At 36.4% G+C, this 16,245-nt stretch overlaps 1 protein-coding gene across 1 annotated transcript in view; it reads left to right on the top strand.

Moving 5' to 3' along the window:
- Positions 1-16,245, top strand: part of LOC121372382 (E3 ubiquitin-protein ligase rnf213-alpha-like) — a 196,219-nt gene that overhangs the window by 73,990 nt on the left and 105,984 nt on the right. The window contains exons 20-27 of the mRNA XM_041498686.1: positions 3,012-3,155; positions 4,557-4,668; positions 5,236-5,401; positions 6,218-6,386; positions 9,097-9,464; positions 9,663-9,860; positions 11,488-11,616; positions 13,325-13,445. Coding sequence (XP_041354620.1) covers positions 3,012-3,155; positions 4,557-4,668; positions 5,236-5,401; positions 6,218-6,386; positions 9,097-9,464; positions 9,663-9,860; positions 11,488-11,616; positions 13,325-13,445 — 1,407 coding nt within the window. The remainder of the gene's footprint in view (positions 1-3,011; positions 3,156-4,556; positions 4,669-5,235; positions 5,402-6,217; positions 6,387-9,096; positions 9,465-9,662; positions 9,861-11,487; positions 11,617-13,324; positions 13,446-16,245) is intronic.

A 16,245-nucleotide genomic window follows, 5' to 3' on the forward strand; every position in this document is an offset into this window, starting at 1 on the left:
AAGCTTCCTTGGCATATGGTGAAACAAATTTGTGAAGTTAGTATTTCTGACTTCCCAGGTGTCTGAGCGGTGGTGCCAAAAAGTAAAAATTTAAACCTTGGGGAGGGATGAATTTTTTTTTTATATAGTTGTGCATATATATATATATATGTATATATATGTATATGTATATATACTGAACAAAATAAGAAACTTCCGCTAACTTTGCTTGAACATAACTTGATGAAAACAAACCGGGGGAATAATTGTTATATATGCGTTTAAAGAGTCTTCCATGATGCATCGTTTGGTGCAAAAATCATGGCCATAGGTTAACAGAAACTGGGAGAAATTTTGACCAAGTGTGGTAGGGGTTAAAAAAACAAAACACTCACTTAATAACGGGTATGACCACCTCTTGAATTGACCACTGCAGTGCATCGCAGGCGCATAGAATTGACTAAAGTGTTGATTTCTGCCTGTGGAATATTGTTCCATTCCTGAATGAGCGCTTGACGAAGTTCGTTGATGTTAGCAGGTGGGTTGGGATGATGCCTCAATCGTCTGTCCAGACATGCTCGATGGGGTTGAGATCAGGACTTTTAGCGGGCCAGTCATCAATGAAATCAATGTTATTTGTCCTAAGAAAATTTACAGTGTCTCTAGCTGTATGAGAGGTGGCTTTATCATGCTGAAAAATCGAGATGTTGGCATGAAGTGATGAGCAAGAATGTCATCGCGGTAACTTTGAGCATTTAAATTGCCATCGATGACGACTAGTGGTGAACGATAACCATGGGCAATGGCTGCCCAGACCATGACAGAACCCCCACCCCCGAACCGATCTCGTTCAAGAACACAACAGTCAGCATAGCGTTCATTTCTCCTACAGTAGACGCGCACCCTGCCATCACCACGTTGTAAAGAAAATCTGGATTCATCCGAAAAAAGAACGGTATTCCAGCGTCGCCGTATCCAACGAGTGTGTACACGTGCGCAATTAAGACGATTTAGACGATGACGTTGTGTTAAAACACATCCGACGTAAGGACGTCGTGCATGTAAACCGTTCTCCCGCAGACGATTACGAACAGTTTGCCCACTGATTCGGTTATTATGAAAGCCAGGTGTGTTAGCAGCAGTAGCAGTGGCAGTTTGGAATCGATTGCGCAAATGCATGTTCATGATATAGCGGTCTTGACCACGCGTTGTAACACGCGGATGTCCACGACGTGGCAAGTCATTGGTGCTTCCTGTCGTTCGAAATCTCACACGAAGATTTCGTATCGCTCGACTAGAACTCCCAACATGCCTTGCAACGTCTTCTGTCGACATGCCAGCATCAAGCATGCCAATCGCCCATTCGCGTAAATTATTGGGTATTCTTGGCATACTAAAAATGCTACAATGTAAAAAACTCTTCTTTTTTTTTTCTTTTTTTTTTTGAAGCGTTTTCGTTCACTTGACAACAGTGTCAGTAAGACAAGTAAAACAAATTGACCGAATACTACACGGAACATGTCGAACCATGCATGCACGTGCAAATTGAATTTCACGTTGTCGACGATTAACAATGCAAAAATAATCGATAAAATTCATGAATCCTGATAATACAGCTCAAGGCTAATACTACCTATATAATTTCATTACACAATGAATTCTTTAACATAACAAATACTATATGTACAAATCGGAAGTTTTTTTTTTTTTTCAGTATATATAAATACATTTAAGCTGTTATTTCTTCTGTGTCTTTTCCAAAACCACTTAACCAATTCCAAGCTGTCTTGGCCGATAGAGAAACATAGTTATGAATTTTGTCATCCTGACTCTTCACCCCTCCCCCCATGGACCAGAGGGGTGGGGACCAAAAGCGAAAATTAATTGAATTTTTAAAAATCTTCTCTAATTCCAGAAATGCTATAACCGAATAGTCTTCATACATTTAAAGATCAACAGATGGTTTATCTTATTTGTGAATGTAATTAATGTCATTTTACTAATATAGTTGTATACAGAAATGCATTTTAAATTGTCATTTCTTCAAATCTGCTAAACCATTTTGAATAAATATGTTGGGAAATTCTGAATTTTATCATTCTAAAACTAAGACTATTTTTTAAATCTTCTTTTCGTCTTCATTAAATCCTAAGCCTTGACAAATGGAAAAAATAAATTTGTGAATTTGGTCATTCTGATATCCTTCCCATCCACCCTGGAATAATTAAGTCAACCTTTAAAAATCTTCTTCTTTAGTTTCAGAAATGCTATAATTGAATAGTCTTCATATATGAAAATGTCTTTAGATGGTTTATCAAAGTTGTTAATTTCATTAATGCTGCATCGACTGTTTGTACCTGATGATGGGCTTTAGATTGCACTAAAGTTGAGGCAATAAAGAGTGTGGCCAAAATAAATATGCCCAAAATAAGCAAGCCCAAATTACATGCAAACATACTAACCTCAAAATATTTCACCTCAAAATCAATGGAATTTTATGATGTAATTGGATTAAAATAACTTGAAATTCATTTCTGAATATGTACAACTCCTATTCAGCTATTATTGAAATTGCACTAAAATAACCCCAGTGTGCTCAGAACAACCAAAACGCCCAAATTAGTGAGATCTAAAGCTCTGAGAGTTGTATAGAAAAATGCATTTAAACTTCACTACTACTAGATCATTTCCAACTAAATTTGATGAGAAACTTCCTTGACCCATGGAGAAACAAAATCATGAATTAGATCATTCTAACCCCGCCCCTCTTGAAAATGGTTATTGTGCATTCCACGAGGTCAACAAAATACTCAGGTGATAATGTTGGCCCATGGGCCTCTTGTTTTTTCTTCTTTCATGTGTAAAACTCAAGTACTGCCATAGTTTTGTTATTTAGATTTAGTTAGATAGAGAATTTTTTTTTTAAAGATATTAGAGTACATCTGTTATTGTGAATTGATTTATAATATTTTCATCCTGGTATTGATGCCCAAAGTTTTTATTATATAGCATTTTATTTCTTCCCATTATAGGTCCAGGAAGGTTTGGATTATCTTCTGTTCAACCTGTTGATTTTGGGGAAAGTGTCAAATGAAAAAGGACACATCTGGCTCCGCTCAGCCATGGATCTCTACTTGGTTGAAATTATTCCTATTTCAGATGTCAGGGACCACAGAGTAAGTAGTTTATGTCTGTTTAATCCATATATCTTTATATATCATTACTTTGTGGAGTTCACTATATATTTGTTCATATACATGCTGAATGTGAATATGAAATTAAACAAAGCTGAACTTTTATTTTAATAAAAAGTGTCAAAATTGGAAGGTTTAAGATAAAAGTGAGATGAATTAGGAACCATAATTGTCTAATGTAGTTGCACGCTAGACATGTTTTGTGAGGGGTTTATATACAGTACCCAGTATGTAACTATTGTAAACCACATTAATAGTTACTTCGCATGTTCAGATTGTACTGCTATTTGTTCTGCCTTTATGAAGTAAAAAGGTGAGATATAGGTATTACTTTTCTGACAGCAACAGCATCAACTTTTGTATTAAAGTTCAGTTTCTCACAAATTAAGTCAATGGAACTTTTGGTTTATAGATGTTCATCACAATGCATATGAAAAGAAATTAATTAAGTAAACATCTTTAATTAAAATACTTTCACATTTAGCTTAACATTAAAGGTGAGATATAGGTTTTACTTTTCTGATGGCTGCAATAGCGACAGCATCAACTTTTGTGTTAAAATTTAACTTTAAAGTTTTGCATTTAGATGAGTTTCTCACAAACTATAAGTCCTAGGTTAATAAAACTTGGTTTATAGTTGCACCTGTAGATGTTCATCAAAGTGCATCAAAGAATTAAAAATTAATTCAGTAAACATTTTTAATTAAAATACTTTTGCAATTAGGTTAACATTAAAGTTTTGGTTGTAGCTTTATTTCTCATAAACTGTAAGCCCTAGATTGATGAAACTTGTTTTATAGTTATTCCATAGTATAGTGATCATAATGTACATGTATGTGAAAAGAAAAGAAAAATTAATTAAATTTTTTAATTAAAATGTATTTGTTTTTTTATTTAACTAAAGGTTTGCAGTAACATTTTGCATTTAGATCCATTTCTCACAAACACCTATGGATGTTGATCACTTTGCTAGTGAAAAGAATTAAAAATTAATTAATTAAATGTTTGCATTTAGCTCCATTTCTCATAAACTACAGATCGATGAAACTTATTTTTTGTTGCCCCTATACAATGCAGGTGAAAACATTTCAAAAATAATTAATTAAATATTTTTAATTAAATATATTTGCTTTTTGCTCACTGTTAAAGTTTCCTGTTAATAGCTCCACTTCTGACAAACTATAAGTCCTAGACCTCAATGAAACTTGATTTATAGTTGCATCTGTTTTGTTCATCACAATGCATGTGACAAAATAAATGCATTGAGATGAACATCTTATGGATGCAACTATCAGTAGCACTGAATATATTTTTGGTAGATGAGACATTTAATTTAATTGCTACACTGTTTTTAAATAGCTGATACTAATTTGACTTTCACAGAACATCAGTGCACGTCGGTTGATACATCCCATATTTGAAATTCTGCCACATGTGACGTGTTGGTCTCCACAAGACAGTTTACAGATCCTTACTAAAACCAGTAGACCTGATGGTTGGTATCTAGATGCATGTTTTTTTCTTTTTGTTTTATTCTTGTATATGCCAAATTCTGCTCAAGATTACACAGTTATTCCTTGATACTGATTTGATGTTCACATGTGAAGTGTAGGTCTCCACAAGATAGTTTGCAGGTTCTGACAAACACCAGTAGACCTGATGGTTGGTAATATAATTTAATTTTTGTAATTCTTTTTTGTGACAAATTCTTAAAAGGCTAGATCATTTTGTTTTTATCAAATACATAGATTTCCTTCTTTTAAAGTATGAAATTGATAACTTAAAGTGCATATTCTGGTTTTACTAAATATGTAAATGTGAATTGACTTCCTTTAGATTATGAGAGTAATGATTTAAAACACTACAATCTGTTGTTACTAAAAACTGAAGCCTGTTTACTTCTGATTAGAAAAATGATGATTTGATGGACTATATCATTCTGTGTGTATGGAAAACAAAAAGCTTGTATAAAATTAAATCCTATATTTGTTTATTTCAGTTTGTAAGAGTGGTGACATTTATTTTATGTTATTTTTTTTATTATTGAATTTCCTTCTTTTAGATTATGAGAAGAATGATCTGCTGTTTGATGTGGAGGAGTTCCGGAGTGTCGTATATCAGCGGCCATTCCAGTATTTGTTACGACAGGAAAGTAAAGCAAGTCTGAGTGATATTGATCCTTCAACACCACAGGGAGACCCGGCCCAGTGTCTTATCACACTTCTCAGGTTAGATGCAGGTTGTATTCAGTAATGCTGCCCACCATGAATTCAAGGTGTATATTGTAATTGAAATAATTTTCTTGTAATCTTTGTAATAGGCATGTTGTTCAAGGTGTGATCTTGACATTTCAAAACATAAAAAAGTTAATAAATAATATTGACTATTATGAACTTCAATCCAGTCCCTTTAAGTATTCATAGTAATCTTTTTGTTGTCATATGTCCTTATTGGTCATTTGGTACTCTATAATACCACTTGACTCATTGCTCAGAAAATAATTATCATGCTCCATATGTTACTTATTTATTACATATATGAGCAAAGATAAGTGGGGAGAGAAAACTGACCTTTCCAATAAGAAAGAACACCCCCCCCCCCCCCCATTTCTTCCCCTAGATACATTTTGACGTCATAAACAGTGCTTCAATATAGGCAGTTATTTGTGTGTATGAATAGTTTCCATGGTGGAAGTCATGTCAACAACTAACTTGTGTCATCAGCAATACATACGTCTCGGCTATGATGCAATGCTGTCTCTTGTTATCAACTTGCAAACTTGTTTTTAACAAGAGTATCATTTGAAAATTTTCCATAAGATGATAAATATTGATAGAGGGTTATAAATAGAATATCCAACTCACTACTCGGCAATACCGTTTATCTTGCACTCGTGAATTGATTTTGTCCTTCCTTGCCAAAGGCTTGGCAGAGACTCAGGAAGGACGACATCAGTTCACGAGTGCAAGATACACAGTATTGCCGAGTAGTGAGTTAGATATTCTCTAAATATGTATTAATGCATTTGATATTGTATTGTTCAGACACTGTGGGGTACCAGACCCCTCGTGGGCGGAGCTCCATCACTTTGTGTGGTTCCTGAACACTCAGCTGTGTGACTTTGAGAGATCAGCTTTCTGTTCTCCAGAACTCCAAGATGATCTTCCTGGCTTCTCACTGTTTGTTCTCAAATTTCTCATCCAGATGTCACGGGTGAGGAAATGAAGGTTGAAAGACCTCCAGATATTTCCTGAATTTCAGATTTTTTATCACTATTCCAAATTTCCTTCCTGCATGTCTTTGTTGGTTGATGAAATGCTGTCGGTAACACCATTCATTTCACGACCCTGCAAAATTATCCAGATTTTTGTCCAAGGTCCTTTGTATCCCCTAGATGTAGTCACATAGTTCACCATCCATCTGTTACAGAAAAGATGATTTAAGCTATCTCAAAATGTATCATGTATGTTTAGAATTCGTGTTTTGGGTTGGGTTTTTTTAATATTCCTAAGTTGAAACACAGGAAAAATTAAATATTGTGTATATATGTGGTGAATATTGAAATCACTTGAATTGGAAATATCTTTAACCAATATGAAGACATTTAACAATTTTTTTTTTAAATCAGCAACTTTTGATTTAGCATTATGGTTTTCATTTATAGAAACTTATTTTTTAATTAGTTTTCATTATTTTTAAATCAAAATCTAAAATTGTTATTTAAAACTAATTTATTTTGATAGGGATTTGGTTTTGAATCTGTTATTATATAAAAAAGGAAAAATACCAGATTTTGTCGGCCTAATAATTACACTGCATATAATTAAACTGCACATCTTGTTTTTAGGCAGAGTTCAGAACTACATCCTTACATAAACTGCAAATAAGCCAAAATTAAAAAGCCAATAACAAAATGTCACAAACTTAATTACAGTTCATTATTGTTTGTATTTAATAATAATAAAGAAATCCATTCTCCCTTAAATTCAAACAATAAATAATTGTTCATTGTGTGGCTTTCAGTTTCATTCACATAAATGGGCCAGTTTATTAAACAAAACACAACGTTCACAAACCCCATTATTTTCCTGAAAATATGAACAAGAATTTGGTAACGGATTGTTCGTAATCTTGCATTAGATGCAATGAATAAAAATACATTATAACATTTTATTTGTTTCATTATGATTACAAAAAAAAAGTAAAGTGTGTTTTATTTAACGACGCCACTAAGAGCACATTGATTTTTTTATCTTATCATCGGCTATTGGACGTCAAACATATGGTCATTCTGACACTGTTTTTAGAGGAAACCCGCTGTCACCACATAGGCTACTCTTTTACGACAGGCAGTAAGGGATCTTTTATTTGCGCTTCCCACAGGCAGGATAGCACAAACCATGGAATTTGTTGAACCGGTTATGGATCACTGGTCGGTGCAAGTGGATTACACCTACCCATTGAGCCTTGCGGAGCACTCACTCAGGGTTTGGAGTCGGTATCTGGATTAAAAATCCCATGCCTCGACTGGGATCCGAACCCAGTACCTACCAGCCTGTAGACCGATGGCCTACCACGACGCCACCGAGGCCGGTCATTTTGATTACAACGCATGAACCTAAAAAACAAAGTGCACCAGTGGGAATGGCTACATGTAGTTAGTACTCGCACTTGATTACCATGTGTTTCTCTGTAACCCAGCTAGTGTGCTGTGTGCAAAAATTACATATTCAGACGAGATCGGGTCAGGCTCGATATCTAGGCCAGTGGCAGTGATCTGAAACTAAGCACGGTCCTGTTGATCGTTTCAACATTGCTTTATAACTTTTATTCAAATTAACATACAATCAAAAATATTTGGTCATCTTGATCAAACCTGGTATATGCATTACTAGGGATACAATGGAGCATTGTCGGATTTCACTTACTTTCTATATAAATTATAATGTTGTTGTTAATTCTTAAATCGTTGAATTTCATAAAAATGTAAATGAGACTGCAAAACCTATGATATTTCACACATAAATGCTCATTAATTCAAAACCCTAATAGCAAATGCTCTCAAATTTTTAATCAAGGTTCTTGTACTTATATTTATGTAAGGGACACAAAAAACACCCATTAAACTTATTTGATTTGTTTGTGTATTATGGGCTGATTAGGCATAACTGTCAGTTTTCAACATTTGCTATAAAATTGCTGTGATACAAAATCATTTATTATATACATAGCAATGAAATATATAGATCTACAGAAACTATATAAGTGAAAAGTCGTATTTTCACTGTATTTTAGCTACAGTAAAAGTTTAGAAATCTTAATTACTTTTTTGTAAAAGTGCATCATTAAATTATCTCCCTTTGTCTCGTTCTTCGTATTTAAGTTTGATGATTACCAATGCAACTGATCGTATATGAAAACTAAAAAAATTCAATTTAAACAACCGTACCTATAAAAAAGGTATATGAAGTGCAATTACAATAAAATATCTAAAATGAATTGAATATGAAGCTAAATAATGATGATACAATATCCTGTCATTGAGTGTAAGTTAAAATTTAACAGCATTTGATTCGTTTTGTTTTTGTGGAGGGTATTGGAGGATCACTTTGTCAGGTATGTTTGCACAGCAGTATTATTAAATTATTAAATAAATAAAGATAATTTTTATTCAGATTTCTTTTAAAAAGTCTATGGTCAAGTAACTTTTCTTGAAAAGTTCCATCAGAACAAAGATATCATGGTGTTACGTGTTTTTGATAGAATAAGAAAAAGATATTAACAAAAAGCAAAAGATATTGTCTGAAATTAGTAAAGAAGTATATAATAAATAGACCATTTCATGTTGTTTTTTTAATACATTTTTTATGTCAACTTGTGATGTGTGAAAACCTGCTGTCTTTTTTGTGTGTGTCTACTTCAGGACTTTGCCACTCGGTCTCTGAACATGAGTGAAGAAACACCAATTGGAGATGTAGAACTAAAGAAACTTGAGGAAGGGCTAATACAACATGAAGAACTAATGGAACTTGAGGCTGAACCAGTGGAACCAGATGATGAACCAGTGGACTTCGAAGATGAACCAGAGGAATTCGAAGATGAACCAGAGGATGAACCAGAGGAATTCGAAGATGAACCAGAGGACTTGGAGGATCAAATAATGGAACATGAAGAAGATGTCGATGAACCAGAGGAATTCGAAGATGAACCAGAGGACTTGGAGGATCAACTAATGGAACATGAAGAAGATGTCATATATCGATTTCAGATGAGACGAACTTGGGAAAGCAGGTTTGCATTTTATTTGATCTGTCAAAATAAACATGTTTTTTTAATGTTCAAGATCGGAGATTATCCTATCCATTATATAATTTATTTATGTATGGTAATATTTCTTTCTCTTTGTTAAAGAATGTTCATGTTCTTTCATGTTCCAAAATAATTTCTGTTTTGTCAGAATTAATTAATGAATATATTATTCATTTGCAGCCCACATCCATACATATTTTTCAATCCTGATGGACACACAATGACATTTTTGGGGTTCAACATCGACAGACAGACTGGAGATCTCATAGATCAGCAAACAGGGATTGTGTTAGAGCGACGAATAATGCCACAGAATCTTCAGACTTGTCTTCATAGCAACAAAGTCCCTCTGAATGAAAACTTTGATCAGCTACAAAGGTTTGAAATTAGATAATAATTATATCATATACAATATCTACGGATGTTTTGTTGATTACTTTAAAACTATTAAATTAGATGCCGGATGTATAGTACAGTATTTTATCATATAATATCTTACATTTTCAGTGCAATCAAAGTATGTGATATTTTTCAGATCACATACTTTAAGAATTTGATAACTTTGCAAATTAGATGTAAATTAATCAAGGTCACGCGCTAGATTTATTGACATTTAAGCAAACGTACTAGGGTGACACTCCATAATTGATGTATGTATTCATAGTCATCTAATACAAATATTTCAATAGCAATTTTACACTGAAAGCTGTCCAGCATTCAGAAAACTAAAAATGTTATGCACTAGTTTATTTTGATGTAAGGACACTGCGCCACATGTTTGTCATGTACGTCATTTGAATATCTAGTAATGGAGGACTGGAATTAAAGTTGCGTGTACAGTTTACAAAAATACATTGTATTAAGCTTGAGATCATATGATAAAGAGATTATTACCCTCGTGTGTTTTGGTATCGTCAATATCATACATTAGGAATTTTTATTCCTAATATATGATATTGATGATACCGAAAAACACTCTGGTAATACTAGTAACCTCTATTTATATAATATGGATTTCTTTTTGTTAATTATTTTATTGAATTGATTGTTGGTTAGCATCGTTTAAAGACTTGTATATTGGACACCAGTACACCACTGCTTTCTGATCTCTCAGTTTGAACGACAAAACCATATTTCCTGATCAAAATTGTAGCTCTGTTAGGCAAAGTCGTGATTGCTTCCATGTTCCACTATCAGGTGCTCATCCTTAGGATGACTACCATTTCCCAACCACAACTTTAATAATGCATGTGTTTTTAGCTCATATTTTAAGGTTTTCAAATAAGCATATTTAGATTATGAATAGGTCCAAGATTGTTTTTGTAAATTTGTCAATATGAATTGCACAATACATCACTTAATATCCACAGTATTAGAGGTAATATACATATACCAGGTATTTCAGGCAAACTGATTTTAAACATAACATTAATCAATATATCTTTTAAACTTGTCATGATGATTGGAACAGTATGTTTCCACCCTGAACTAGTGTTAAAATATTTGAAACATTTGGAATTTTACTCTAACTTTTAATTTATCTGTAATATTTATATTTTTACTCTGTTCTTTACACATTTTTTAGTTTACCTTTTTGATTTTTATATTGATTTCACTTCATTCATGTACTTTCCTTTGTTTAGTACTCGGTAGCCTACTATTTGTTGTTGTTGTTAAAGATCCATATTCATTCATTTAGTCAAATTAAGATTGGTGACAAAGTGAAAGCATTTGACAAAAATACCTTAATAAACTAGCTTTCGTTGATTTCAAACAATACATACCAGCTTACCTGTATGATACTTTTGAGATCTCACAAATATTTGCTAGATTTAAAGATCAAAAGTAAAAATCAATATATTAAGATTAAAGAAATAATAACAATGGGTGCAAGAATTAGGTGTTGGTAATGATTCTCAGTTTTTATCAAATTTTACCAGTATAAAAAAAGTCTATAGGTTTAGAATATAAAACATTTTTTTGTGTGTGTGTTTTGTACTACTAGGATGAAACGTTTAGAGAAGCTCTACAATGTGATGGCGCCAGGATTTGACTATTACTATGACCCAGATCCAACATATGAACTAACTACAGACAATGTCAAAAAAATTCTGGCTATCTTCATGAGATTCAGGTACATTGAGATATTTAAACTCATAATTTTTACGGAAACAATACCTGGTAAATTCACAGGTGCTGTTCAGTTTAATTTTATTTTAAGTTAAAATGTCTGTATTCTACTTTATTCTTTGCATAAATAGATTTTTGGATTAATTGGAAAATTAGTTATTAACCATTTAACAATACTATAAATCAGGAAATGTTAGTGAATTTAGTGAGGTCATACAAGATGCTAATATTTCATGACGCTAAATTTAAAGAGACCTACAACAGACTGTTCAAAAAAACATTTGTGCAATTGTTTTGTCTGTGATTAATTGAAGGCAAATACTATTGATTAAACCAAAAGGATAGTAAACAACACTACTTAGTTAGCATGCACATTACTGCAATGTTCTACTAAATGCAAGATATTTGAAAGCTGCATAATGTCAAAAACATTATTTCAAAGTTCTATGTTGCTAATATGTCATTTATTTGGATTTCGCTAAATTTAAAGATAATTTATGATTTACAGTATCTAAATTTTACTACCTTTTCTAACATTTGTAATTTGGATTGGATTGAATTGGATAACATATTAACGTGCCTATATCCAATTAAGGTTCAAGCACGTTTCTCCCAGGCACAATATCTGACATTGCCAGTGACTGGATCCGGGACATAAGTTTAAGAGTTTAAAATAGCAATTAGTGAAAACGTTTATAGAGTTTTAAAAATAAAATGAAAAGTTAATAAGCCAACAAAAGAAGAAGAATTGACTGCTAGGCCAAATATTTATATAATTTGGTGCATTTTAGAAAGACGGTCCAAAAAGAAATAAGATAACGAAGAGAGTAATTTTGACATAAAATTTTTAATGAAGGTCTAAAATTTTAAAGTCTGATCTATATGTCCACGTTGTGGCTTCGTTAAGGTACACAACTGGTAGGGATGACAAGACACCCCATAAATTGACAGTCGATAGATGTGGAAGGTGTAGTGCTGTGCTGAAATACAGATCTTGAGAAGCCAGATCCATCTAAACGAGAGTATCAGACTAGTTTATAGTCCAGTTGTCATGGTTGGTATAGTAGTATGGACAGGCCCGGCTCTGGAGAATACCAGATGGTATCAATATAAAACAAAGTAAAGTCTAAAAAAGAGTAGTAGGGGGCTATTTATTCTTAGAGTTGGGCGGTCAATCTAAATGCGAACAACTGTTCTGCAGAATGGTCTTCGTACGAGTCACTGAAAAACCTGTTAATAAAAGTCAGCTGGAAAAATGACATAGAGGCAAGGAATCTCACTAAAAACAATCCACCCTGGTGGTGCAGGCTATTGAAATGAGAAGCGTCCCAGCGTTCAATCAGTTCCAATGGCCGCATATGCCCCAGTAGAAAACTCCATCTCGCTAACAAAAACAAAACAAAATGAAGGATTCCCAAGTCGAGCACATGAAAGCATGCGCAGTGTGCACAGGAGAAACAAACATGCTTACCCCATCGAGCTGTCAATTTTTTGTTTTAAAGGCATATTGTCACATACCACTGACCTATTAAATAGCCTAACAAAGTATTACCTAAAAATATATAAATTTCACTCCATCGTGGTTCAGTTAAGGTGATGCGATAGCGAGATTTGGTTTCCAAATATTAATGTAATTTTCATTTATTATCCATTTTTAGAGAAATAAGGTTCTTAAATATGTGATAGTATGCCTTTAAATGTAATATTTTCAGATGTAATATCCCTGTGTTAATCATGGGTGAAACAGGATGTGGGAAAACTAGACTGGTCAAGTTCCTGTGTTCCCTTCAGTGTCCTCCTGGAGTTGAAGTTCAAAACATGGTCACCATGAAGGTAATTTAATTACTAATCATGTAACAATCATATTTTTAGGCTTGATAGATTGTATATCTAATTAATTACTTGTAAACCATATTCAGTCCACACAAGTGTTTTGAGGGGGAGATGAAATTTTTAGAAATAACAAAAATGTGTCATTTTTGTTTGTAGTTTATGTAACATTTTCTTAAGAAATAAATATCACGACTTCTACAGTTGAAATTAACCACTTCATTGTCTGCCAGAACTTTTAAATTTTTGTATTCAGTTTTTGTTTCTATTTATAGTCTTATTCAACTTGCTGTACTAGCACAACAACTATGCTATACAACCTGAGTCATCTCTTCCCTTGCCGGATGTATATCCATATCTGCGTATGGGCAGACCATCGTTCTCAATTCTGCAGTCCTCCATTGTAGACGTACTTTTAACGAGCTCTGCAAACTTTCAGTTTTTCGTTTATTGTCTCACGTGAAACGTCTCATTAAAGTGTTTTTGGTTTTTTCTTTTCCTTAGCCCTTGCCAAGACATACGTTGTTTTGGGGATAATTGGGGTTACGAATTATTTCGGAATGTCTGACACGGCCTCATCGGGCTCAACCACGAGGTTGACCATGTGTGCCGAAGCTGGCTGTGGCAAGCGGCTTCCCCGGTTTGCGCGACATGGCCTTCGTCCATTTGGATAAAATTTTGTCGCCAGGTCCAGGAGGCGGACAGGAAGAGGGATATTCGAAAAGGGGTTGTCCTCCAATTGGAGGTGCCGCCGGCTTCCGAGAAGTCCGGGGGCACTGTTCGTGCAAGGAAGGGTGGTAGGCATAAGAATGCCTCCTCTTCACACCGCCATTCGGATGGCGTTGCTAGTGGTTCAGTGACACCGGCCGGCGCCACTGGTTCACTAAAGTTCTCTGTTTCGGCTGAAGCAGAGAATCGGTTACCTGTCGGGGAGGCTGCTCTGACGGAGGCACCTGTATCTCCGATGGCGGAGGTGGCGTCAACACGGGTTGTGAGCAAGGAGGCTTTTTCCCATCCTGTGGATGGAAGCCGACTGGAGCGGCTCCATTTTGGTGAGGCGTTGGCTAGCACCGCGTCAGCCTCGGTCGGTTTTTTTTTTGTTGCAAAATCTGGCGTTCCGCTCATTGCAGGGTGAATCCGTGGGGATGCTGTTGGGGGCGGCTCCGGAGGTTCCGCCATCGGCTACGCCGGGTGTGCAGGAAACGGCGACTTTTTTAGGCACTGCTTCACCTACATCGTCGGACCCAAGGTAGAGGTTCACAGCGGTACCCTTCGCAGAGGTGGGAGGAGCCTTTGGTTCCTATAGATTCTCAGGGTCAGCCCGGAGGTTTTTAGAAAAGTTTGTTTGAAAACTTTCTTTGTGGCTCCGCGCTACGCCACAGGTGGGACTTATGTCTCAGCTTTCGACTCCAGCCACGTCGGCTGTTCCGCCGTCGCCTGGAGACCTTGCTGTTTGGGTCAGACTTTGGCCTTGTCATGGATAAGGAGTCTGCCAAGTTCGTTCCGCTGCCCCAGCCTGGTAAAGCTCGTAAGCGCCATTCCGGTGCTGCTGCGTTTCGCCCACCTTCCTCCAAGAAACCAGCTTTTCCTAAGGTTTCTGCTCCTACTTGGCAATCTGGGACGGCGCCACCCCCTGTCAAACGGAATCGTGCTCGTCTGAGGGCAGCACGTTTTCGGGCTACTGCTAAGGGCACGGCACCTACGAGTGGTAAGCCGCCGGAGTGAGGGTGTTGCGACGACCGGTAACTGTTAACGGAGGTGCCTTTAGCAGACGTTCCCGTGGGCGGAAGGTTACGTCATTTTCTTCCACAATGGCGTCTCCTGCCAGACCTGGACCCATGGTTCGTGCAGATGATCCGAGAGTGTCTGGTCGACAAGTCCTTGTCCCAGGTCATTCCCTTACACCCTCTTGCTCCGGAGTTGGTCCTGTTTATCGATGCTTCCCTAGAGGGGTATGGTGCACATCTTGGGGATCAACATCTGTCAGGTGTGTGGAGTGCCTTCGAAAGGAGCCTCCATATCAATCTGTTGGAGATGAAAGCCGTTCGCCGGGCTTGCCTCCAGTTTCGGAGCATTATTCGACATCGTCAAATTTTTTTGAGGTGCGACAACATGGCAGTTGTCGCATACCTCAATCATTGGGGTGGCATCAAGTCCAAGTCACTGAGTCGCAGGGCCTTGTAGATCCAGGATTTGTGCAATCAGTGGGGGATTGTGTTGACGGCAAAACACATTCCCTCTTCAGTCAATGTCTTGGCGGACGCCTTGAGTCGTCGTTCACCTGTCCAAACAGAGTGGATATTGCACAAGGTGGTTGCGGGCAGGATTCTGCTATTATGGGGGAGTCCACAAGTGGATATGTTCGCCACCAGGCTGAACCACCAATTACCGGTGTTTGTGTCACTGGTTCCCGATACTCTGGCTCTGGAGTACGATGCGTTGAGCATGGACTGGACGGGGTTGGATCTGTATGCCTTCCCGCCCCCAGTCTTACTCAGCAAGGTTCTGGCCAAGGTCGGAATGCAACCGTGTCGAGTCATGCTCATGGCGCCGGGTTGGGCAGTCCAACCATGGTTTCCTCAGCTTCTGTCACTGTTAGTGCAGGAGCCGGTGCGCTTGCCACCCCTTCCGGATCTGCTCAGCGAGCGGCTGCGGCAGCTGGTGTGGTACCCGAAGCCGGAGGTCTTCTGGCTTCACGCGTGGAGGTTGTCGAGTTTTCCCTGCGAGGCAAAGGCTTTTCGGAACGAATTGCTGAACTCGTCTCCTCTTCGAAGCGCTGGTCAACTGAGCGAGTTTACCAATG

This window comes from Gigantopelta aegis, chromosome 4 (assembly GCF_016097555.1).
Source record: "Gigantopelta aegis isolate Gae_Host chromosome 4, Gae_host_genome, whole genome shotgun sequence".
NCBI classification, from domain to species: domain Eukaryota; kingdom Metazoa; phylum Mollusca; class Gastropoda; order Neomphalida; family Peltospiridae; genus Gigantopelta; species Gigantopelta aegis.